General features: G+C 45.7%; 1 protein-coding gene across 1 annotated transcript in view; it reads right to left on the bottom strand.

The window, feature by feature from the left end:
* Positions 1 to 26602, bottom strand: part of LOC121578767 (regulator of G-protein signaling 7-like) — a 268935-nt gene that overhangs the window by 101373 nt on the left and 140960 nt on the right. Inside the window, exons 7-9 of the mRNA XM_045213932.1 lie at positions 6236 to 6300; positions 5512 to 5588; positions 4548 to 4629 (exon numbers count right to left, since the gene is read on the bottom strand). Coding sequence (XP_045069867.1) covers positions 4548 to 4629; positions 5512 to 5588; positions 6236 to 6300 — 224 coding nt within the window. The remainder of the gene's footprint in view (positions 1 to 4547; positions 4630 to 5511; positions 5589 to 6235; positions 6301 to 26602) is intronic.

Genomic DNA, 26602 nt, shown 5'->3' with positions numbered 1-26602 from the left:
TGCTGAAAGACCCAGCCACGTTTCATCTTCAATGCCCTTGCTGATGGAAGGAGGTTTTCACTCAAATTCTCACGATACATGGCCCCATTCATTCTTTCCTTTACATGGATCAGTCGTCCTGGTCCCTTTGCAGAAAAACAGCCCCAAAGCATGATGTTTCCACCCCCATGCTTCACAGTAGGTATGGTGTTCTTTGGATGCAACTCAGCATTCTTTGTCCTCCAAACACGACGAGTTGAGTTTTTACCAAAAAGTTCTATTTTAGTTTCATCTGACCATATGACATTCTCCCAATCCTCTTCTGGATCATCCAAATGCACTCTAGCAAACTTCAGACGGGCCTGGACATGTACTGGCTTAAGCAGGGGGACACGTCTCGCACTGCAGGATTTGAGTCCCTAGCGGCATAGTGTGTTACTGATGGTAGGCTTTGTTACTTTGGTCCCAGCTCTCTGCAGGTCATTCACTAGGTCCACCCGTGTGGTTCTGGGATTTTTGCTCACCGTTCTTGTGATCATTTTGACCCCACGGGGTGAGATCTTGCGTGGAGCCCCAGATCGAGGGAGATGATCAGTGGTCTTGTATGTCTTCCATTTCCTAATAATTGCTCCCACAGTTGATTTCTTCAAACCAAGCTGCTTACCTATTGCAGATTCAGTCTTCCCAGCCTGGTGCAGGTCTACAATTTTGTTTCTGGTGTCCTTTGACAGCTCTTTGGTCTTGGCCATAGTGGAGTTTGGAGTGTGACTGTTTGAGGTTGTGGACAGGTGTCTTTTATACTGATAACAAGTTCAAACAGGTGCCATTAATACAGGTAACGAGTGGAGGACAGAGGAGCCTCTTTAAAGAAGAAGTTACAGGTCTGTGAGAGCCAGAAATCTTGCTTGTTTGTAGGTGACCAAATACTTATTTTCCACCATAATTTGCAAATAAATTCATTAAAAATCCTACAATGTGATTTTCTGGAAAACAAATCTTAATTTGTCTGTCATAGTTGACGTGTACCTATGATGCAAATTACAGGCCTCTCTCATCTTTTTAAGTGGGAGAACTTGCACAATTGGTGGCTGACTAAATACTTTTTTCCCCCACTGTATCTCCAGCACACATGACATGATACTCCATCTGAACAGTATGTCCCATTAGGCCAATAACACTACTGACTGAACACCAGGGAGTTAGACAGTCCTCATCTCCAACAGTATGTCCCATTAGGCCAATAACACTAATGACTGAACACCGGGGAGTTAGACAGTCCTCATCTCCAACAGTATGTCCCATTAGGCCAATAACACTAATGACTGAACACCAGGGAGTAAGACAGTCCTCATCTCCAACAGTATGTCCCATTAGGCCAATAACACTAATGACTGAACACCAGGGAGTTAGACAGTCCTCATCTCCAACAGTCCAGGGAGTTGTTTGTGCCATGGGAGATACTGGAGGAGGATCATTCCTCCTTGCATCCCAAATGACACCCTATTCCCTACATAGTGCACTACTTTTAACCAGCGCCCTATAGGGAATAGGGTGCAGTTTGGGACGCAGCCTTACTTGATGTGATGGGGGAAATTAATTTATTTCTGTCTGCAGTGTTGTCTGATTTGATTAACAGGACATTAAACCCACCCAGAGGTGGTTAAATGCTTGGAAGGTTATTTGACCCCTAAAGACCTCTACTCCTCAATCAGACTGTCCTTTGATTGGTGAACATTTAAGTGGTAATGCCCGAGAAGCCGGTGTTTGGATGATATATTGGCACGGGTGTTGTTAGGCCAGGGAAGAAGTCGAGGGCCGGCAAACCGTGCCAATATATTCTCCAAACACCGGCTTCGAGGGCATTATCACTTTTATACAACGGGTTACCAACATATTCAAATAATGATTGATTTATTTTCATTAAAAACTTTATTTTGATTAATTTATTAAACTATTTCATCCTTCCACAAGATATAGTCCCGACACAAATCTAGGGTTAATACCCAAGCCGGCTGGTCGTTCGTTCTATCGCGACCCAGTCATTCAGTCTTTTTGTGCTGTATTTATGGACGCGTTCTAAATGTTCCATTGCCATACTGGCTGGCAACGTTCCTATCCCCTGCTCGCTAGCTAGCCAACTACGGCTAACTAACAGTCACGTCAAACAGTGCAGACAGAATAATAACAGTAGCTGCATTTTGCATTTGTTTAAGGTAGGTTACCATCCCCTGGTTCAGCCTGACCCCATTGTCCAGTGGCAGAGGCCACTTTATAACTCTGCGTTAGGGACCAGGTTGCCAGGGAACTCAGTCAGCTGACCTGCTCATTATAACTCTGTGTTAGGGACCAGGTTGCCAGGGAACTCAGTCAGCTGACCTGCTCATTATGAATCTGTGTTAGGGACCAGGTTGCCAGGGAACTCAGTCAGCTGACCTGCTCATTATAACTCTGTGTTAGGGACCAGGTTGCCAGGGAACTCAGTCAGCTGACCTGCTCATTATAACTCTGTGTTAGGGACCAGGTTGCCAGGGAACTCAGTCAGCTGACCTGCTCATTATAACTCTGTGTTAGGGACCAGGTTGCCAGGGAACTCAGTCAGCTGACCTGCTCATTATAACTCTGTGTTAGGGACCAGGTTGCCAGGGAACTCAGTCAGCTGACCTGCTCATTATAACTCTGTGTTAGGGACCAGGTTGCCAGGGAACTCAGTCAGCTGACCTGCTCATTATAACTCTGTGTTAGGGACCAGGTTGCCAGGGAACTCAGTCAGCTGACCTGCTCATTATAACTCTGTGTTAGGGACCAGGTTGCCAGGGAACTCAGTCAGCTGACCTGCTCAGTCAATCCCAGGCCCTACAGGGTAACAGATTCCTATTACTGCCTGTTCTTTAGTTGGGTGCAGAGAGACAGCAGGTCAGAACAACTCAGCACCACCTCAACACAACTCACCACTGGACCCTTCCTACAAGGACAAGAACTCAGCACCACCTCACCACTGGACCCTTCCTACAAGGACAAGAACTCAGCACCACCTCAACACAACTCACCACTGGACCCTTCCTACAAGGACAAGAACTCAGCACCACCTCAACACAACTCACCACTGGACCCTTCCTACAAGGACGAGAACTCAGCACCACCTCAACACAACTCACTACTGGACCCTTCCTACAAGGACAAGAACTCAGCACCACCTCAACACAACTCACCACTGGACCCTTCCAACAAGGACGAGAACTCAGCACCACCTCAACACTGGACCCTTCCTACAAGGACAAGAACTCAGCACCACCTCAACACACCTCAACACTGGACCCTTCCTACAAGGACGAGAACTCAGCACCACCTCAACACTGGACCCTTCCTACAAGGACGAGAACTCAGCACCACCTCACCACTGGACCCTTCCTACAAGGACGAGAACTCAGCACCACCTCACCACTGGACCCTTCCTACAAGGACAAGAACTCAGCACCACCTCAACACACCTCAACACTGGACCCTTCCTACAAGGACGAGAACTCAGCACCACCTCACCACTGGACCCTTCCTATAAGGACGAGAACTCAGCACCACCTCACCACTGGACCCTTCCTACAAGGACGAGAACTCAGCACCACCTCAACACACCTCAACACTGGACCCTTCCTACAAGGACAAGAACTCAGCACCAAGTGCTACAATCCACAGCCTGTGGCCTACTAGACTAGCGTGCTAGCTTACCATGCTAGTTGGCCCTGTTCTTACTGTGTGCTAGGTTAGCCTAGCCTCTGTACATAGTGGGTTTATATTGTGTGCCATGCTCTGCTTATTAGCCCAGTGCTATTAGCCGCTATATGGTACTGCCTAGCTATCTAAAGATCTGTTTGATAACATTCAAAATGTTGAAATATTACCAATTGTTGCCTTTTCCCTGTGTAGATCAATAAGGAGTGAACCTATCCATTTCGAACGCTGATATCAACTTACTTCAGTCTGGCGCCTGGTTGGTAAAACCATCTCAAATGATTTTATTTTATTTTTATTTCACCTTTATTTAACCAGGTAAGCCAGTTGAGAACAGGTTCTCATTTACAACTGCGACCTGGCCAAGATAAAGCAAAGTAGTGCAATAAAAACAACACAGAGTTACATATGGGGTAAAGAAAAAAAACATAAAGTCAGAAAATACAACAGAAAATATATATACAGTGTGTGCAAATGTAGCAAGTTATGGAGGTAAGGCAATAAATGGGCTATAGTGCAGAATAATTACAATAGTATTAACACTAATGATACATTACAATTCTCACCACTGGTCTGTGGTGACAGGGAAACAGAGAGAGGTCGTATTCTCACCACTGGTCTGTGGTGACAGGGAAACAGAGAGAGGTCGTATTCTCACCACTGGTCTGTGGTGACAGGGAAACAGAGAGAGGTTGTATTCTCACCACTGGTCTGTGGTGACAGGGAAACAGAGAGAGGTCGTATTCTCACCACTGGTCTGTGGTGACAGGGAAACAGAGAGAGGTCGTATTCTCACCACTGGTCTGTGGTGACAGGGAAACAGAGAGAGGTCGTATTCTCACCACTGGTCTGTGCACGTCCCAGAAAGCTCTCTCTTGACTGTCCAGAATCTTCCTCTCAATTTTGTCTCTTTTCTTGTCAACTCTGTGTTAAAGGATAGAGGTGGAAACACTGTAAAACAGACATCCCATCATTTATTTAGTGACAGGTGTAGTTTCTTCTTTTGATCACTCTGTTGCAGATGAACTTTCTTGAAATGCAGGAAATGTAAAATGTGTAGTGTATTTGAGGTTTAAAAGGCTTCTGAAGTTTGTAATTTTCACTTAGAAATGTCAGACTTTATTTTCCCTAACAAAAAATGTATCAACCCCATGCAAACATGTTCATTAATTATTTCCTGTTGCTGGAGGATTATTTTCCTGCTGTAGCAAACTGACTCAAATTAAGATCCTACATCTCTCCTCTCCTCTCCTCTCCTCTCCTCTCCTCTCCTCTCCTCTCCTCTCCTCTCCTCTCATTTCCCCTCCCCTCCCCTCATCTCCTCTCCCCCCTCTCCACTCCACTCCTCCCCTCTCCTCTCCTCTCCCCCTCCCCTCATCTCCTCTCCCCCCTCTCCACTCCACTCCTCCCCTCTCCTCTCCTCTCCCCCTTCCCTCATCTCCTCTCCCCACTCTCCTCCACTCCTCCCCTCTCCTCTCATCTCCCCTCCCCTCCTCTCATCTCCCCTCCCCTCCTCTCCACTCCTCCCCTCATCTCCCCTCCTCTCATTTCCCCTCCACTCCTCTCCTTTCCTCCTCTCCTCTCCCCCCCCCCCTCCTCTCATCTCCCCTCCACTCCTCTCCTTTCCTCCTCTCCCCCCTCCCCTCCTCTCCTCGCCTCTCCTCTCGTTCCACATCTGTGAGTAAATGGAGGCAGAGACCGTGAGGCTGTGTTGTTGGGAAAAAGGGCTGTTTTACCAGTCAGTCTGCATCAACGTAGGGAATAGGGTGCTATTATTTGAGACACAGCATTGGATGAACTACTTACTTTGCTTGTGCTTCAGCTTGCATAAATATAAACTCCCATTTCCTGGCGAAGGCTCTCTGTAGTCTGGCTAAGGTCTCCTTAAGAACACAGAAACAAACTAAAGGTTAGTGTCTTATAGTTAGACTACCTCTTACATAAAACATACCTCTGAGGGGACAGCAGTTAACTGCTTTCCAAACTAAGCAGGCTTGTCTCCATCAAATGGAGGATATTAGACTGGTTGATTGTTCTTTACACTAGGGTAGAGAGAACTGATACAGTAGAATAGAGGAGGAGGAGGAGGAGGAGGAGAGAGGTGGAGGAAGAGGAGGGGAGGAGGAAGAGGAGGAGGAGGTGGAGGAAGAGGAGGAGGGAAGAGGAGGGGGTGGGGGGTAGAGGAAGAGGAGGAGGGTGGAGTGGAGGAAGAGGAGGGGGTGGAGGAAGAGGAGGAGGTGGAGAAGAGGAGGAGGAGGAGGAGGTGGAGGAAGAGGAGGGGGTGGAGGAAGAGGAGGAGGGAAGAGGAGGAGGAGGTGGAGGAAGAGGAGGGGGGTGGAGGTGGAGGAAGAGGAGGAGGGAAGAGGAGGAGGAGGTGGAGGAAGAGGAGGGGGTGGAGGAAGAGGAGGAGGGAAGAGGAGGAGGAGGTGGAGGAAGAGGTGGAGGAAGAGGTGGAGGAAGAGGAGGGGAGTGGAGGGAGGTAGAGGAAGAGGAAGATGAGGAAGAGGAGGAGGAGGAGGGAGGAGCTTACAGCTTCGTAGTCAGCCAGCTCCAGGCGGGCTTTGTTTTGCATTGTTCTTTTGCAGAGGTAAACAGCTGAAAGAGACAGAGGTGAAACAGTCTGTCAGAGAACAGTCAGCAGAAACAGTCGGTCAGAGAACAGTCAGCAGAAACAGTCGGTCAGAGAACAGTCAGCAGAAACAGTCCATCAAAGAACAGTCAGCAGAAAGTCAGTCAGTCATAGAAACAGTCGGTCAGAAACAGTCAGTCAGGAGAAATATCTTGCTACAGACGTGCTACCTTGTCCCGGACCTGCTGTTTCGACCCTCTCTCTCTCTCTCTCTCTCTCTACCGCACCTGCTGTCTCGACCTCTGAATGCTCGGCTATGAAAAGCCAACTGACATTTACTCCTGAGGTATTGACCTGTTGCACCCTCTACAACCACTGTGATTATTATTTGACCCTGCTGGTCATCTATGAACATTTGAACATCTTGAAGAACGATCTGGCCTTAATGGCCATGTACTCTTATAATCTCCACCCGGCACAGCCAGAAGAGGACTGGCCACCCCTCAGAGCCTGGTTCCTCTCTAGGTTTCTTCCTAGGTTGCTGCCTTTTCTAGGGAGTTTTTCCTAGCCACCGTGCTTCTACATCTGCATTGCTTGTTGTTTGGGGTTTTAGGCTGGGTTTATGTATAAGCACTTTGTGACAACTGCCTTGTAAGGATCCGACGGCGAGCGAGTAAACTGCCTCTTCCATCAATCCTATTAGCCAATGTTCAATCATTGGAAAATAAATTAGACAACCTAAGATTAAGGTTATCCTACCAACGGGACATTAAAAACTGTAATATCTTATATTTCACTGAGTCGTGGCTGAACGACGACATGGATAACATACAGCTGGCGGGATAAACGCTACATCGGCAGGGTAGAACGGCTGACTCCGGTAAGACAAAGGGTGGCGGTCTGTGTATATTTGTAAACAACAGCTGGTGCACCAAATCTAATATTAAGGAAGTCTCGCCTGAAGTAGAGTATCTCATGAAAGCTGTAGACCACACTATTTACCAAGAGAGTTTTCATCTATATTCTTCGTAGCTGTCTATTTACCACCACAAACCGATCCTGGCACTAAGACCGCACTGAATGAGCTGTATAAGGCCATAAGTAAACAGGAAAACGCTCATCCAGAGGCGGCGCTCCTAGTGGCCGGGGACTTTAATGCAGGGAAACTTAAATCTGTTCTACCTAATTTCTACCAGCATGTTAAATGTGCATCCAGAGGAAAAAAAACTCTAGACCACCTTTACTCCATACACAGAGATGCGTACAAAGCTCTCCCTCGCCCTCCATTTGGCAAATCTGACCATAACTCTATCCTCCTGATTCCTGCTTACAAGCAAAAACTAAAGCAGGAAGCACCAGTGACTCGGTTAATAAAGAAGTGGTCAGATGAAGCAGATGCTAAGCTACAGGACTGTTTTGCTAGCACAGACTGGAATATGTTCCGGGATTCTTCCGATAGCATTGAGGAATACAGTCACTGGCTTCATCAATAAATGCATTGATGACGTCGTCCCCACAGTGACCGTACGTACATATCCCAACCAGATGCCATGGATTACAGGCAACAGCACTGAGCTAAAGGGCAGAGCTGCCGCTTTCAAGGAGCGGGACTCTAACCCGGACGCTTATAAGAAATCCCTCTATGCCCTCCGACGAACCATCAAACAGGCAAAGAGTCAGCTCGTCGGATGTGGCAGGGCTTGAAAACTATTACAGACTACAAAGGGAAGCACAGCTGCGAGCTGCCCAGCGACACAAGCCTACCAGACAAGCTAAATCAACTCTATGCTCGCTTCGAGGCAAGCAACACTGAAGCATGCATGAGAGCATCAGCTGTTCCGGATGACTACGTGATCACGCTCTCCGTAGCTGATGTGAGTAAGACTTTTAAGCAGGTCAACATTCACAAGGCTACCGATGGTGCAGCTGTATAACTTTTTGAGGATCTGAGGACCAATGCCAAATCTTTTCAGTCTCCTGAGGGGGAATAGGCTTTGTCGTGCCCTCTTCACAACTGCCTTGGTGAGTTTGGACCATGATAGTTTATTGGTGATGTGGACACCAAAGAACATGAAGCTCTCAACCTGTTCCACTACAGCCCCGTTGATGAGAATGGGGGCATGCTCAGTCCTCTTTTTTTTTCCTGTAGTCCACAATCATCTCCTTTGTCTTGATCACGTTGAGGGAGAGGTTGTTATCCTGGCACCACACGGCCAGGTCTCTGACCTCCTCCCTATAGGCTGTCTCATCGTTGTCGGTGATCAGGGCTACCACTGTTGTGTCGTCGGCAAACTTAATGATGGTGTTGGAGTCTTGCCTGGCCATGCAGTCATGGGTGAACAGGGAGTACAGGAGGGGACTGAGCACGCACCCCTGAGGGGCCCCCGTGTTGAGGATCAGCGTGGCAGATGTGTTGTTACCTACCCTTACCACCTGGGGGCGGCCCGTCAGGAAGTCCAGGATCCAGTTGCAGAGGGAGGTGCTTAGTCCCAGGGTCCTTAGCTTAGTGATGAGCTTTGAGGGCACTATGGTGTTGAACGCTGAGCTGTAGTCAATGAATAGCATTCTCACGTAGGTGTTCCTTTTGTCCAGGTGGGAAAGGGCAGTGTGGAGTGCAATAGAGATTGCATCATCTGTGGATCTGTTGGGGCGGTATGCAAATTGGAGTGGGTCTAGGGTTTCTGGGATGATGGTGTTGATGTGAGCCATGACCAGCCTTTCAAAGCACTTCATGGCTACAGACGTGAGTGCTACGGGCCGGTAGTCATTTAGGCAGGTTACCTTAGTGTTCTCGGGCACGGGGACAAGCTATCCTACTGTCCACTTCATCTATCCCAAGCTATCCTACAGAGGTGTTATCAGATACAGCTGGTGGGGAAACAGAGGGGTTATCAGATACAGCTGGTGGAGAAACAGAGGGGTTATCAGATACAGGGGAAACAGAGGGGTTATCAGATACAGCTGGTGGGGAAACAGAGAGGTTATCAGATACAGCTGGTGGAGAAACAGAGGGGTTATCAGATACAGGGGAAACAGAGGGGTTATCAGATACAGGGGAAACAGAGGGGTTATCAGATACAGGGGAAACAGAGGGGTTATCAGATACAGGGGAAACAGAGGGGTTATCAGATACAGGGGAAACAGAGGGGTTATCAGATACAGGGGAAACAGAGGGGTTATCAGATACAGCTGGTGGGGAAACAGAGGGGTTATCAGATACAGCTGGTGGGGAAACAGAGGGGTTATCAGATACAGGGGAAACAGAGGGGTTATCAGATACAGCTGGTGGAGAAACAGAGGGGTTATCAGATACAGGGGAAACAGAGGGGTTATCAGATACAGGGGAAACAGAGGGGTTATCAGATACAGGGGAAACAGAGGGGTTATCAGATACAGGGGAAACAGAGGGGTTATCAGATACAGTGGGAAACAGAGGGGTTATCAGATACAGGGGAAACAGAGGGGTTATCAGATACAGGGGGAAACAGAGGGGTTATCAGATACAGCTGGTGGGGAAACAGAGGGGTTATCAGATACAGCTGGTGGGGAAACAGAGGGGTTATCAGATACAGCTGGTGGGGAAACAGAGGGGTTATCAGATACAGGGGAAACAGAGGGGTTATCAGATACAGGGGAAACAGAGGGGTTATCAGATACAGGGGAAACAGAGGGGTTATCAGATACAGGGGAAACAGAGGGGTTATCAGATACAGCTGGTGGGGAAACAGAGGGGTTATCAGATACAGCTGGTGGGGAAACAGAGGGGTTATCAGATACAGCTGGTGGGGAAACAGAGGGGTTATCAGATACAGGGGAAACAGAGGGGTTATCAGATACAGGGGAAACAGAGGGGTTATCAGATACAGGGGAAACAGAGGGGTTATTAGATACAGCTGGTGGGGAAACAGAGGGGTTATCAGATACAGGGGAAACAGAGGGGTTATCAGATACAGCTGGTGGGGAAACAGAGGGGTTATCAGATACAGCTGGTGGGGAAACAGAGGGGTTATCAGATACAGGGGAAACAGAGGGGTTATCAGATACAGCTGGTGGGGAAACAGAGGGGTTATCAGATACAGGGGAAACAGAGGGGTTATCAGATACAGCTGGTGGGGAAACAGAGGGGTTATCAGATACAGGGGAAACAGAGGGGTTATCAGATACAGCTGGTGGGGAAACAGAGGGGTTATCAGATACAGGGGAAACAGAGGGGTTATCAGATACAGGGGAAACAGAGGGGTTATCAGATACAGCTGGTGGGGAAACAGAGGGGTTATCAGATACAGGGGAAACAGAGGGGTTATCAGATACAGCTGGTGGGGAAACAGAGGGGTTATCAGATACAGCTGGTGGGGAAACAGAGGGGTTATCAGATACAGGGGAAACAGAGGGGTTATCAGATACAGCTGGTGGAGAAACAGAGGGGTTATCAGATACAGCTGGTGGGGAAACAGAGGGGTTATCAGATACAGCTGGTGGGGAAACAGAGGGGTTATCAGATACAGCTGGTGGGGAAACAGAGGGGTTATCAGATACAGCTGGTGGGGAAACAGAGGGGTTATCAGATACAGCTGGTGGGGAAACAGAGGGGTTATCAGATACAGGGGAAACAGAGGGGTTATCAGATACAGCTGGTGGGGAAACAGAGGGGTTATCAGATACAGGGGAAACAGAGGGGTTATCAGATACAGGGGAAACAGAGGGGTTATCAGATACAGCTGGTGGGGAAAAAGAGGGGTTATCAGATACAGGGGAAACAGAGGGGTTATCAGATACAGGGGAAACAGAGGGGTTATCAGATACAGCTGGTGGGGAAACAGAGGGGTTATCAGATACAGCTGGTGGGGAAACAGAGGGGTTATCAGATACAGCTGGTGGGGAAACAGAGGGGTTATCAGATACAGGGGAAACAGAGGGGTTATCAGATAGAGGGGAAACAGAGGGGTTATCAGATACAGGGGAAACAGAGGGGTTATCAGATACAGGGGAAACAGAGGGGTTATCAGATACAGGGGAAACAGAGGGGTTATCAGATACAGGGGAAACAGAGGGGTTATCAGATACAGCTGGTGGGGAAACAGAGGGGTTATCAGATACAGGGGGAACAGAGGGGTTATTAGATACAGGAGAAACAGAGGGGTTATCAGATACAGGGGAAACAGAGGGGTTATCAGATACAGCTGGTGGGGAAACAGAGGGGTTATCAGATACAGCTGGTGGGGAAACAGAGGGGTTATCAGATACAGCTGGTGGGGAAACAGAGGGGTTATCAGATACAGCTGGTGGGGAAACAGAGGGGTTATCAGATACAGCTGGTGGGGAAACAGAGGGGTTATCAGATACAGGGGAAACAGAGGGGTTATCAGATACAGGGGAAACAGAGGGGTTATCAGATACAGCTGGTGGGGAAACAGAGGGGTTATCAGATACAGCTGGTGGGGAAACAGAGGGGTTATCAGATACAGGGGAAACATAGGGGTTATCAGATACAGGGGAAACAGAGGGGTTATCAGATACAGCTGGTGGGGAAACAGAGGGGTTATCAGATACAGGGGAAAACAGAGGGGTTATCAGATACAGGGGAAACAGAGGGGTTATCAGATACAGCTGGTGGGGAAACAGAGGGGTTATCAGATACAGCTGGTGGGGAAACAGAGGGGTTATCAGATACAGGGGAAACAGAGGGGTTATCAGATACAGGGGAAACAGAGGGGTTATCAGATACAGGGGAAACAGAGGGGTTATCAGATACAGGGGAAACAGAGGGGTTATCAGATACAGCTGGTGGGGAAACAGAGGGGTTATCAGATACAGGGGAAACAGAGGGGTTATCAGATACAGGGAAACAGAGGGGTTATCAGATACAGCTGGTGGGGAAACAGAGGGGTTATCAGATACAGGGGAAACAGAGGGGTTATCAGATACAGGGGAAACAGAGGGGTTATCAGATACAGCTGGTGGGGAAACAGAGGGGTTATCAGATACCCACTGGTGGGGAAACAGAGGGGTTATCAGATACAGGGGAAACAGAGGGGTTATCAGATACAGGGGAAACAGAGGGGTTATCAGATACAGCTGGTGGGGAAACAGAGGGGTTATCAGATACAGGGGAAACAGAGGGGTTATCAGATACAGGGGAAACAGAGGGGTTATCAGATACAGCTGGTGGGGAAACAGAGGGGTTATCAGATACAGCTGGTGGGGAAACAGAGGGGTTATCAGATACAGGGGAAACAGAGGGGTTATCAGATACAGGGGAAACAGAGGGGTTATCAGATACAGGGGAAACAGAGGGGTTATCAGATACAGGGGAAACAGAGGGGTTATCAGATACAGGGGAAACAGAGGGGTTATCAGATACAGCTGGTGGTGAAACAGAGGGGTTATCAGATACAGGGGAAACAGAGGGGTTATCAGATACAGGGGAAACAGAGGGGTTATCAGATACAGCTGGTGGGGAAACAGAGGGGTTATCAGATACAGGGGAAACAGAGGGGTTATCAGATACAGGGGAAACAGAGGGGTTATCAGATACAGGGGAAACAGAGGGGTTATCAGATACAGGGGAAACAGAGGGGTTATCAGATACAGGGGAAACAGAGGGGTTATCAGATACAGGGGAAACAGAGGGGTTATCAGATACAGCTGGTGGGGAAACAGAGGGGTTATCAGATACAGGGGAAACAGAGGGGTTATCAGATACAGGGGAAACAGAGGGGTTATCAGATACAGCTGTCTCAGATTTCTAAACTAAACACTGTTTAGTTCCTATCAAATCCCTATTTTGTCACCTGATGATATTTGAGCTAAGAGAGGGTTATGTCTCAGGACTGCTATTACCAAACTAAAAGCCGGTTGATGTTTTCTCAGCTGTAGGTGAAACAAACCAGATACCTTCAGCTCTACACTCTTAGAAAAAAGGTTCCAAAAGCGTTCTGTCCCCATAGGAGAACCCTTTTGTTTTCAGGGAAAAGCTCTGTGGATAGGGTCCTACATGGAACCCAAAAGGGTTCTACCTGGAACCAAAATGGGTTATTTGAAGGGTTCTCTTTTGGGGACAGCCATATAACCCTTTTAGGTTCTAGATAGCACCTTTCTTTCTAAGAGTGTAGACCCTGAACTGAGCTGTCTCCAAACAATGATGGATGAAGTGGACTGTAGGATAGATAGGTATCAGGAGAGAGGTTTCTGACATCATGACAGAACAGAGGATGGTTAGATAGGTATACATCAGGAGAGAGGTTTCTGACATGACAGAACAGAGGATGGTTAGATAGGTACAGTGGGGGAAAAAAGTATTTAGTCAGCCACCAATTGTGCAAGTTCTCCCACTTAAAAAGATGAGAGAGGCCTGTAATTTTTATCATAGGTACACGTCAACTATGACAGACAAAATGAGGAAAAAAATTCCAGAAAATCACATTGTAGGATTTTTAATGAATTTATTTGCAAATTATGGTGGAAAATAAGTATTTGGTCAATAACAAAAGTTTCTCAATACTTTGTTATATACCCTTTGTTGGCAATGACACAGGTCAAACGTTTTCTGTAAGTCTTCACAAGGTTTTCACACACTGTTGCTGGTATTTTGGCCCATTCCTCCATGCAGATCTCGTCTAGAGCAGTGATGTTTTGGGGCTGTCGCTGGGCAACACGGACTTTCAACTCCCTCCAAACATTTTCTATGGGGTTGAGATCTGGAGACTGGCTAGGCCACTCCAGGACCTTGAAATGCTTCTTACGAAGCCACTCCTTCGTTGCCCGGGCGGTGTGTTTGGGATCATTGTCATGCTGAAATACCCAGCCACGTTTCATCTTCAATGCCCTTGCTGATGGAAGGAGGTTTTCACTCAAAATCTCACGATACAAGGCCCCATTCATTCTTTCCTTTACACGGATCAGTCGTCCTGGTCCCTTTGCAGGAAAACAGCCCCAAAGCATGATGTTTCCACCCCCATGCTTCACAGTAGGTATGGTGTTCTTTGGATGCAACTCAGCATTCTTTGTCCTCCAAACACGACGAGTTGAGTTTTTACCAAAAAGTTATATTTTGGTTTCATCTGACCATATGACATTCTCCCAATCCTCTTCTGGATCATCCAAATGCACTCTAGCAAACTTCAGACGGGCCTGGACATGTACTGGCTTAAGCAGGGGGACACGTCTGGCACTGCAGGATTTGAGTCCCTGGCGGCGTAGTGTGTTACTGATGGTAGGCTTTGTTACTTTGGTCCCAGCTCTCTGCAGGTCATTCACTAGGTCCCCCCGTGTGGTTCTGGGATTTTTGCTCACCGTTCTTGTGATCATTTTGACGCCACAGGGTGAGATCTTGCGTGGAGCCCCAGATCGAGGGAGATGATCAGTGGTCTTGTATGTCTTCCATTTCCTAATAATTGCTCCCACAGTTGATTTCTTCAAACCAAGCTGCTTACCTATTGCAGATTCAGTCTTCCCAGCCTGGTGCAGGTCTACAATTTTGTTTCTGGTGTCCTTGGACAGCTCTTTGGTCTTGGCCATAGTGGAGTTTGGAGTGTGACTGTTTGAGGTTGTGGACAGGTGTCTTTTATACTGATAACAAGTTCAAACAGGTGCCATTAATACAGGTAACGAGTGGAGGACAGAGGAGCCTATTAAAGAAGAAGTTACAGGTCTGTGAGAGCCAGAAATCTTGGTTGTTTGTAGGTGACCAAATACTTATTTTCCACCATAATTTGCAAATAAATTCATTAAAAATCCTACAATGTGATTTTCTGGATTTTCTTTTCTCAATTTGTCTGTCATAGTTGACGTGTACCTATGATGAAAATTACAGGCCTCTCTCATATTTTTAAGTGGGAGAACTAAATACTTTTTTCCCCCACTGTATACATCAGGAGAGAGGTTTCTGACATCATGACAGAACAGAGGATGGTTAGACATAGCTCCGCCCCCCATTATGATCTCTATGTATAGCTCCTCTTCTACAGCTTCTCTCCCTGCTGACCATTCTAGAACTATAGAGCTGACCATTCTAGAACCATAGAGCTGACCATTCTAGAACCATAGAGCTGACCATTCTAGAACCATAGAGCTGACCATTCTAGAACCATAGAGCTGACCATTCTAGAACCATAAAGCTGACCATTCTAGAACCAGAGAGCTGACCTTTCTAGAACCATAGAGCGGACCATTCTAGAACCATAGAGCTGACCATTCTAGAACCATAAAGCGGACCATTCTAGAACCATAGAGCGGACCATTCTAGAACCATAGAGCTGACCATTCTAGAACCATAGAGCTGACCATTCTAGAACCATAGAGCAGACCATTCTAGAACCATAGAGCTGACCATTCTAGAACCATAGAGCTGACCATTCTAGAACCATAGAGCTGACCATTCTAGAACCATAGAGCTGACCTTTCTAGAACCATAGAGCGGACCATTCTAGAACCATACAGCGGACCATTCTAGAACCATAGAGCTGACCATTCTAGAACCATAGAGCTGACCTTTCTAGAACCATAGAGCGGACCATTCTAGAACCATAGAGCTGACCATTCTAGAACCATAGAGCTGACCTTTCTAGAACCATAGAGCTGACCATTCTAGAACCATAGAGCTGACCATTCTAGAACCATGAAGCTGACCATTCTAGAACCATAGAGCTGACCATTCTAGAACCATAGAGCTGACCTTTCTAGAACCATATAGCTGACCATTCTACAACCATAGAGCTGACCATTCTACAACCATAGAGCTGACCATTCTAGAACCATAGAGCTGACCATTCTAGAACCATGAAGCTGACCATTCTAGAACCATGAAACTGACCATTCTAGAACCATAGAGCTGACCATTCTAGAACCATAGAGCTGACCTTTCTAGAACCATAGAGCTGACCATTCTAGAACCATGAAGCTGACCATTCTAGAACCATAGAGCTGACCTTTCTAGAACCATAGAGCTGACCATTCTAGAACCATAGAGCTGACCATTCTAGAACCATAGAGCTGACCTTTCTAGAACCATAGAGCTGACCTTTCTAGTACCATGAAGCTGACCATTCTAGAACCAAAGAGCTGACCATTCTAGAACCATAGAGCTGACCATTCTAGAACCATGAAGCTGACCATTCTAGAACCATGAAGCTGACCATTCTAGAACCATAGAGCTGACCATTCTAGAACCATAGAGCTGACCTTTCTAGAACCATAGAGCTGACCATTCTAGAACCATAGAGCTGACCTTTCTAGAACCATAGAGCTGACCATTCTAGAACCATAGAGCTGACCATTCTAGAACCATAGAGCTGCCATTCGAGAACCATAGAGCTGCCATTCGAGAACCATAGAGCTGACCATTCTAGAACCATAGAGCTGACCTTTCTAGAAACATGAAGCTGACCATTCTAGAACCATGAAGCTGACCATTCTAGAACCATAGAACTGACCATTCTAGAACCATGAAGCTGACCATTCTAGAACCATGAAGCTGACCATTCTAGAACCATAGAGCTGACCTTTCTAGAACCATAGAGCTGACCATTCTAGAACCATGAAGCTGACCATTCTAGAACCATGAAGTTAACCATTCTAGAACCATAGAGCTGATCATTCTAGAACCATAGAGCTGACCTTTCTAGAACCATATAGCTGACCATTCTAGAACCATAGAGCTGACCATTCTAGAACCATAGAGCTGACCATTCTAGAACCATGAAGCTGACCATTCTAGAACCATGAAGCTGACCATTCTAGAACCATAGAGCTGACCATTCTAGAACCATAGAGCTGACCATTCTAGAACCATAGAGCGGACCATTCTAGAACCATAGAGCGGACCATTCTAGAACCATAGAGCTGACCATTCTAGAACCATAGAGCTGACCATTCTAGAACCATAGAGCTGACCATTCTAGAACCATAGAGCTGACCATTCTAGAACCATAGAGCTGACCATTCTAGAACCATAGAGCTGACCATTCTAGAACCATAGAGCGGACCATTCTAGAACCATACAGCGGACCATTCTAGAACCATAGAGCTGACCATTCTAGAACCATAGAGCTGACCTTTCTAGAACCATAGAGCGGACCATTCTAGAACCATAGAGCTGACCATTCTAGAACCATAGAGCTGACCTTTCTAGAACCATAGAGCTGACCATTCTAGAACCATAGAGCTGACCATTCTAGAACCATGAAGCTGACCATTCTAGAACCATAGAGCTGACCATTCTAGAACCATAGAGCTGACCTTTCTAGAACCATATAGCTGACCATTCTACAACCATAGAGCTGACCATTCTACAACCATAGAGCTGACCATTCTAGAACCATAGAGCTGACCATTCTAGAACCATGAAGCTGACCATTCTAGAACCATGAAACTGACCATTCTAGAACCATAGAGCTGACCATTCTAGAACCATAGAGCTGACCTTTCTAGAACCATAGAGCTGACCTTTCTAGAACCATAGAGCTGACCATTCTAGAACCATAGAGCTGACCATTCTAGAACCATAGAGCTGACCTTTCTAGAACCATAGAGCTGACCTTTCTAGTACCATGAAGCTGACCATTCTAGAACCAAAGAGCTGACCATTCTAGAACCATAGAGCTGACCATTCTAGAACCATGAAGCTGACCATTCTAGAACCATGAAGCTGACCATTCTAGAACCATAGAGCTGACCATTCTAGAACCATAGAGCTGACCTTTCTAGAACCATAGAGCTGACCATTCTAGAACCATAGAGCTGACCTTTCTAGAACCATAGAGCTGACCATTCTAGAACCATAGAGCTGACAATTCTAGAACCATAGAGCTGCCATTCGAGAACCATAGAGCTGCCATTCGAGAACCATAGAGCTGACCATTCTAGAACCATAGAGCTGACCTTTCTAGAAACATGAAGCTGACCATTCTAGAACCATGAAGCTGACCATTCTAGAACCATAGAGCTGACCATTCTAGAACCATGAAGCTGACCATTCTAGAACCATGAAGCTGACCATTCTAGAACCATAGAGCTGACCTTTCTAGAACCATAGAGCTGACCATTCTAGAACCATGAAGCTGACCATTCTAGAACCATGAAGTTGACCATTCTAGAACCATAGAGCTGATCATTCTAGAACCATAGAGCTGACCTTTCTAGAACCATATAGCTGACCATTCTAGAACCATAGAGCTGACCATTCTAGAACCATAGAGCTGACCATTCTAGAACCATGAAGCTGACCATTCTAGAACCATGAAGCTGACCATTCTAGAACCATAGAGCTGACCATTCTAGAACCATAGAGCTGACCATTCTAGAACCATAGAGCTGACCATTCTAGAACCATGAAGCTGACCATTCTAGAACCATAGAGCTGACCATTCTAGAATCATAGAGCTGACCATTCTAGAACCATAGAGCTGACCATTCTAGAACCATAGAGCTGACCATTCTAGAACCATGAAGCTGACCATTCTAGAACCATGAAGCTGACCATTCTAGAACCATGAAGCTGACCATTCTAGAACCATAGAGCTGACCATTCTAGAACCATGAAGCTGACCATTCTAGAACCATGAAGCTGACCATTCTAGAACCATGAAGCTAACCATTATAGAATCATAGAGCTGGCCATTCTAGAAACGTATAGATGACCATTCTAAAACCATAGAGCTGACCATTTCAGAACAATAGAGTTGACCATTCTAGAACCATAAAGCTGACCATGCTAGAAACATAGAGCTGACCATTCTAGAACCATAGAGCTGACCATTTCAGAACAATATAGTTGACCATTCTAGAACCATGAAGCTGACCATTCTACAACCATAGAGCTGACCATTCTACAACCATAGAGCTGACCATTCTAGAACCATAGAGCTGACCATTCTAGAACCATGAAGCTGACCATTCTAGAACCATGAAACTGACCATTCTAGAACCATAGAGCTGACCATTCTAGAACCATAGAGCTGACCTTTCTAGAACCATAGAGCTGACCTTTCTAGAACCATAGAGCTGACCATTCTAGAACCATAGAGCTGACCATTCTAGAACCATAGAGCTGACCTTTCTAGAACCATAGAGCTGACCTTTCTAGTACCATGAAGCTGACCATTCTAGAACCAAAGAGCTGACCATTCTAGAACCATAGAGCTGACCATTCTAGAACCATGAAGCTGACCATTCTAGAACCATGAAGCTGACCATTCTAGAACCATAGAGCTGACCATTCTAGAACCATAGAGCTGACCTTTCTAGAACCATAGAGCTGACCATTCTAGAACCATAGAGCTGACCTTTCTAGAACCATAGAGCTGACCATTCTAGAACCATAGAGCTGACAATTCTAGAACCATAGAGCTGCCATTCGAGAACCATAGAGCTGCCATTCGAGAACCATAGAGCTGACCATTCTAGAACCATAGAGCTGACCTTTCTAGAAACATGAAGCTGACCATTCTAGAACCATGAAGCTGACCATTCTAGAACCATAGAGCTGACCATTCTAGAACCATGAAGCTGACCATTCTAGAACCATGAAGCTGACCATTCTAGAACCATAGAGCTGACCTTTCTAGAACCATAGAGCTGACCATTCTAGAACCATGAAGCTGACCATTCTAGAACCATGAAGTTGACCATTCTAGAACCATAGAGCTGATCATTCTAGAACCATAGAGCTGACCTTTCTAGAACCATATAGCTGACCATTCTAGAACCATAGAGCTGACCATTCTAGAACCATAGAGCTGACCATTCTAGAACCATGAAGCTGACCATTCTAGAACCATGAAGCTGACCATTCTAGAACCATAGAGCTGACCATTCTAGAACCATAGAGCTGACCATTCTAGAACCATAGAGCTGACCATTCTAGAACCATGAAGCTGACCATTCTAGAACCATAGAGCTGACCATTCTAGAATCATAGAGCTGACCATTCTAGAACCATAGAGCTGACCATTCTAGAACCATAGAGCTGACCATTCTAGAACCATAGAGCTGACCATTCTAGAACCATGAAGCTGACCATTCTAGAACCATGAAGCTGACCATTCTAGAACCATAGAGCTGACCATTCTAGAACCATGAAGCTGACCATTCTAGAACCATGAAGCTGACCATTCTAGAACCATGAAGCTAACCATTATAGAATCATAGAGCTGGCCATTCTAGAAACGTATAGATGACCATTCTAAAACCATAGAGCTGACCATTTCAGAACAATAGAGTTGACCATTCTAGAACCATAAAGCTGACCATGCTAGAAACATAGAGCTGACCATTCTAGAACCATAGAGCTGACCATTTCAGAACAATAGAGTTGACCATTCTAGAACCATGAAGCTGACCATGCTAGAACCATAGAGCTGACCATTCTAGAACCACGAAGCTGACCATTCTAGAACCATAGAGCTGACCATTCTAGAACCATGAAGCTGACCATTCTAGAACCATAGAGCTGACCATTCTAGAACCATGAAGCTGACCATTCTAGAACCATAGAGCTGACCATTCTAGAACCATAGAGCTGACCATTCTAGAACCATAGAGCGGACCATTCTAGAACCATACAGCGGACCATTCTAGAACCATAGAGCTGACCATTCTAGAACCATAGAGCTGACCTTTCTAGAACCATAGAGCGGACCATTCTAGAACCATAGAGCTGACCATTCTAGAACCATAGAGCTGACCTTTCTAGAACCATAGAGCTGACCATTCTAGAACCATAGAGCTGACCATTCTAGAACCATGAAGCTGACCATTCTAGAACCATAGAGCTGACCATTCTAGAACCATAGAGCTGACCTTTCTAGAACCATATAGCTGACCATTCTACAACCATAGAGCTGACCATTCTACAACCATAGAGCTGACCATTCTAGAACCATAGAGCTGACCATTCTAGAACCATGAAGCTGACCATTCTAGAACCATGAAACTGACCATTCTAGAACCATAGAGCTGACCATTCTAGAACCATAGAGCTGACCTTTCTAGAACCATAGAGCTGACCTTTCTAGAACCATAGAGCTGACCATTCTAGAACCATAGAGCTGACCATTCTAGAACCATAGAGCTGACCTTTCTAGAACCATAGAGCTGACCTTTCTAGTACCATGAAGCTGACCATTCTAGAACCAAAGAGCTGACCATTCTAGAACCATAGAGCTGACCATTCTAGAACCATGAAGCTGACCATTCTAGAACCATGAAGCTGACCATTCTAGAACCATAGAGCTGACCATTCTAGAACCATAGAGCTGACCTTTCTAGAACCATAGAGCTGACCATTCTAGAACCATAGAGCTGACCTTTCTAGAACCATAGAGCTGACCATTCTAGAACCATAGAGCTGACAATTCTAGAACCATAGAGCTGCCATTCGAGAACCATAGAGCTGCCATTCGAGAACCATAGAGCTGACCATTCTAGAACCATAGAGCTGACCTTTCTAGAAACATGAAGCTGACCATTCTAGAACCATGAAGCTGACCATTCTAGAACCATAGAGCTGACCATTCTAGAACCATGAAGCTGACCATTCTAGAACCATGAAGCTGACCATTCTAGAACCATAGAGCTGACCTTTCTAGAACCATAGAGCTGACCATTCTAGAACCATGAAGCTGACCATTCTAGAACCATGAAGTTGACCATTCTAGAACCATAGAGCTGATCATTCTAGAACCATAGAGCTGACCTTTCTAGAACCATATAGCTGACCATTCTAGAACCATAGAGCTGACCATTCTAGAACCATAGAGCTGACCATTCTAGAACCATGAAGCTGACCATTCTAGAACCATGAAGCTGACCATTCTAGAACCATAGAGCTGACCATTCTAGAACCATAGAGCTGACCATTCTAGAACCATAGAGCTGACCATTCTAGAACCATGAAGCTGACCATTCTAGAACCATAGAGCTGACCATTCTAGAATCATAGAGCTGACCATTCTAGAACCATAGAGCTGACCATTCTAGAACCATAGAGCTGACCATTCTAGAACCATAGAGCTGACCATTCTAGAACCATGAAGCTGACCATTCTAGAACCATGAAGCTGACCATTCTAGAACCATAGAGCTGACCATTCTAGAACCATGAAGCTGACCATTCTAGAACCATGAAGCTGACCATTCTAGAACCATGAAGCTAACCATTATAGAATCATAGAGCTGGCCATTCTAGAAACGTATAGATGACCATTCTAAAACCATAGAGCTGACCATTTCAGAACAATAGAGTTGACCATTCTAGAACCATAAAGCTGACCATGCTAGAAACATAGAGCTGACCATTCTAGAACCATAGAGCTGACCATTTCAGAACAATAGAGTTGACCATTCTAGAACCATGAAGCTGACCATTCTACAACCATAGAGCTGACCATTCTACAACCATAGAGCTGACCATTCTAGAACCATAGAGCTGACCATTCTAGAACCATGAAGCTGACCATTCTAGAACCATGAAACTGACCATTCTAGAACCATAGAGCTGACCATTCTAGAACCATAGAGCTGACCTTTCTAGAACCATAGAGCTGACCTTTCTAGAACCATAGAGCTGACCATTCTAGAACCATAGAGCTGACCATTCTAGAACCATAGAGCTGACCTTTCTAGAACCATAGAGCTGACCTTTCTAGAACCATAGAGCTGACCTTTCTAGTACCATGAAGCTGACCATTCTAGAACCAAAGAGCTGACCATTCTAGAACCATAGAGCTGACCATTCTAGAACCATGAAGCTGACCATTCTAGAACCATGAAGCTGACCATTCTAGAACCATAGAGCTGACCATTCTAGAACCATAGAGCTGACCTTTCTAGAACCATAGAGCTGACCATTCTAGAACCATAGAGCTGACCTTTCTAGAACCATAGAGCTGACCATTCTAGAACCATAGAGCTGACAATTCTAGAACCATAGAGCTGCCATTCGAGAACCATAGAGCTGCCATTCGAGAACCATAGAGCTGACCATTCTAGAACCATAGAGCTGACCTTTCTAGAAACATGAAGCTGACCATTCTAGAACCATGAAGCTGACCATTCTAGAACCATAGAGCTGACCATTCTAGAACCATGAAGCTGACCATTCTAGAACCATGAAGCTGACCGTTCTAGAACCATAGAGCTGACCTTTCTAGAACCATAGAGCTGACCATTCTAGAACCATGAAGCTGACCATTCTAGAACCATGAAGTTGACCATTCTAGAACCATAGAGCTGATCATTCTAGAACCATAGAGCTGACCTTTCTAGAACCATATAGCTGACCATTCTAGAACCATAGAGCTGACCATTCTAGAACCATAGAGCTGACCATTCTAGAACCATGAAGCTGACCATTCTAGAACCATGAAGCTGACCATTCTAGAACCATAGAGCTGACCATTCTAGAACCATAGAGCTGACCATTCTAGAACCATAGAGCTGACCATTCTAGAACCATGAAGCTGACCATTCTAGAACCATAGAGCTGACCATTCTAGAATCATAGAGCTGACCATTCTAGAACCATAGAGCTGACCATTCTAGAACCATAGAGCTGACCATTCTAGAACCATAGAGCTGACCATTCTAGAACCATGAAGCTGACCATTCTAGAACCATGAAGCTGACCATTCTAGAACCATAGAGCTGACCATTCTAGAACCATGAAGCTGACCATTCTAGAACCATGAAGCTGACCATTCTAGAACCATGAAGCTAACCATTATAGAATCATAGAGCTGGCCATTCTAGAAACGTATAGATGACCATTCTAAAACCATAGAGCTGACCATTTCAGAACAATAGAGTTGACCATTCTAGAACCATAAAGCTGACCATGCTAGAAACATAGAGCTGACCATTCTAGAACCATAGAGCTGACCATTTCAGAACAATAGAGTTGACCATTCTAGAACCATGAAGCTTACCATGCTAGAACCATAGAGCTGACCATTCTAGAACCACGAAGCTGACCATTCTAGAACCATAGAGCTGACCATTCTAGAACCATGAAGCTGACCATTCTAGAACCATAGAGCTGACCATTCTAGAACCATGAAGCTGACCATTCTAGAATCATAGAGCTGACCATTCTAGAATCATAGAGCTGACCATTCTAGAACCATAGAGCTGACCATTCTAGAACCATAGAGCTGACCATTCTAGAACCATAGAGCTGACCATTCTAGAACCATGAAGCTGACCATTCTAGAACCATGAAGCTGACCATTCTAGAACCATAGAGCTGACCATTCTAGAACCATGAAGCTGACCATTCTAGAACCATGAAGCTGACCATTCTAGAACCATGAAGCTGACCATTCTAGAATCATAGAGCTGGCCATTCTAGAAACTTATAGATGACCATTCTAAAACCATAGAGCTGACCATTTCAGAACAATAGAGTTGACCATTCTAGAACCATAAAGCTGACCATGCTAGAAACATAGAGCTGACCATTCTAGAACCATAGAGCTGACCATTTCAGAACAATAGAGTTGACCATTCTAGAACCATGAAGCTGACCATGCTAGAACCATAGAGCTGACCATTCTAGAACCACGAAGCTGACCATTCTAGAACCATAGAGCTGACCATTCTAGAACCATAGAGCTGACCATTCTAGAACCATAGAGCTGACCATTCTAGAACCATGAAGCTGACCATTCTAGAATCATAGAGCTGGCCATTCTAAAACCATAGAGCTGACCATTTCAGAACAATAGAGTTGACCATTCTAGAACCATAAAGCTGACCATGCTAGAACCATAGAGCTGACCATTCTAGAACCATGAAGTTGACCATTCTAGAACCATAAAGCTGACCATGCTAGAACCATAGAGCTGACCATTCTCGAACCATAGAGCTGACCATTCTAGAACCATAGAGCTGACCATTCTAGAACCATAGAGCTGTTCTTTCTAGAACCATAGAGCTGACCATTCTAGAACCATAGAGCTGACCTTTCTAGAACCATAGAGCTGACCTTTTTAGAACCATAGAGCTGACCATTCTAGAACCATAGAGCTGACCTTTCTAGAACCATGAAGCTGACCATTCTAGAACCATGAAGCTGACCATTCTAGAACCATGAAGCTGACCATTCTAGAACCATGAAGCTGACCATTCTAGAACCATGAAGCTGACCATTCTAGAACCATAGAGCTGACCATTCTAGAACCATGAAGCTGACCATTCTAGAACCATAGAGCTGACCTTTCTAGAACCATAGAGCTGACCATTCTAGAACCATGAAGCTGACCATTCTAGAACCATGGAGCTGACCATTCTAGAACCATAGAGCTGACCATTCTAGAATCATAGAGCTGACCTTTCTAGAACCATAGAGCTGACCATTCTAGAACCATAGAGCTGACCATTCTAGAACCATAGAGCTGACCATTCTAGAACCATAAAGCTGACCATTCTAGAACCATAGCTGGCCATTCTAGAACGATAGATCTGATCATTCTAGAACCATAAAGCTAGCCATTCTAGAACCAAAAATTATTTGTTGTGTATGTTCTATGTTGTATTATCTAGTATGTGTATTTCTATGTTGGCCGGTGTGGTTCCCAATCAGAGGCAGCTGTCGCTCATTGTCTCTGATTGGGGACCATACTTAGGCAGCCTATTGGCACTGTCTAGTTGTGGGATCTTGTTCCGTGTAAGGTTAGTTGTGTGTCTACCTTAGGACTTCACGGTTTGTTTCCTTTGTTGTTTTGTCGTGTGTTTATTAAGTTCAATAAACATGTACGCATATCACGCTGCGCCTTGGTCTGACCCGTCCTTCAACGAACGTGACACAGACAGGGTATTGGTGTATGGGTTTCCTGGTTGTATACCAGATAGGAAACAGACAGACAGGGTATTGGTGTATGGGTTTCCTGGTTGTATACCAGATAGGAAACAGACAGACAGGGTATTGGTGTATGGGTTTCCTGGTTGTATACCAGATAGGAAACAGACAGACAGGGTATTGGTGTATGGGTTTCCTGGTTGTATACCAGATAGGAAACAGACAGACAGGGTATTGGTGTATGGGTTTCCTGGTTGTATACCAGATAGGAAACAGACAGACAGGGTATTGGTGTATGGGTTTCCTGGTTGTATACCAGATAGGAAACAGACAGACAGGGTATTGGTGTATGGGTTTCCTGGTTGTATACCAGTAAGCTGAATATGAATATTGTTCAGCTGATTTTGTTTTCCATGATTTGTTCCTGACAGACCAGTAATCCATCCGGCTGCAGGAAGTAGCTTCCATCTGGAGGGATGACTGGAGCTCTGGGCCGACCGACCGCAGAGCAGAACGGGAAAGTAGCCTGGATTTACT

This window comes from Coregonus clupeaformis, unplaced genomic scaffold (genome assembly GCF_020615455.1).
Source record: "Coregonus clupeaformis isolate EN_2021a unplaced genomic scaffold, ASM2061545v1 scaf0173, whole genome shotgun sequence".
Lineage (NCBI taxonomy): Eukaryota > Metazoa > Chordata > Actinopteri > Salmoniformes > Salmonidae > Coregonus > Coregonus clupeaformis.
This window is presented reverse-complemented; position numbering and strand designations above follow the sequence as displayed.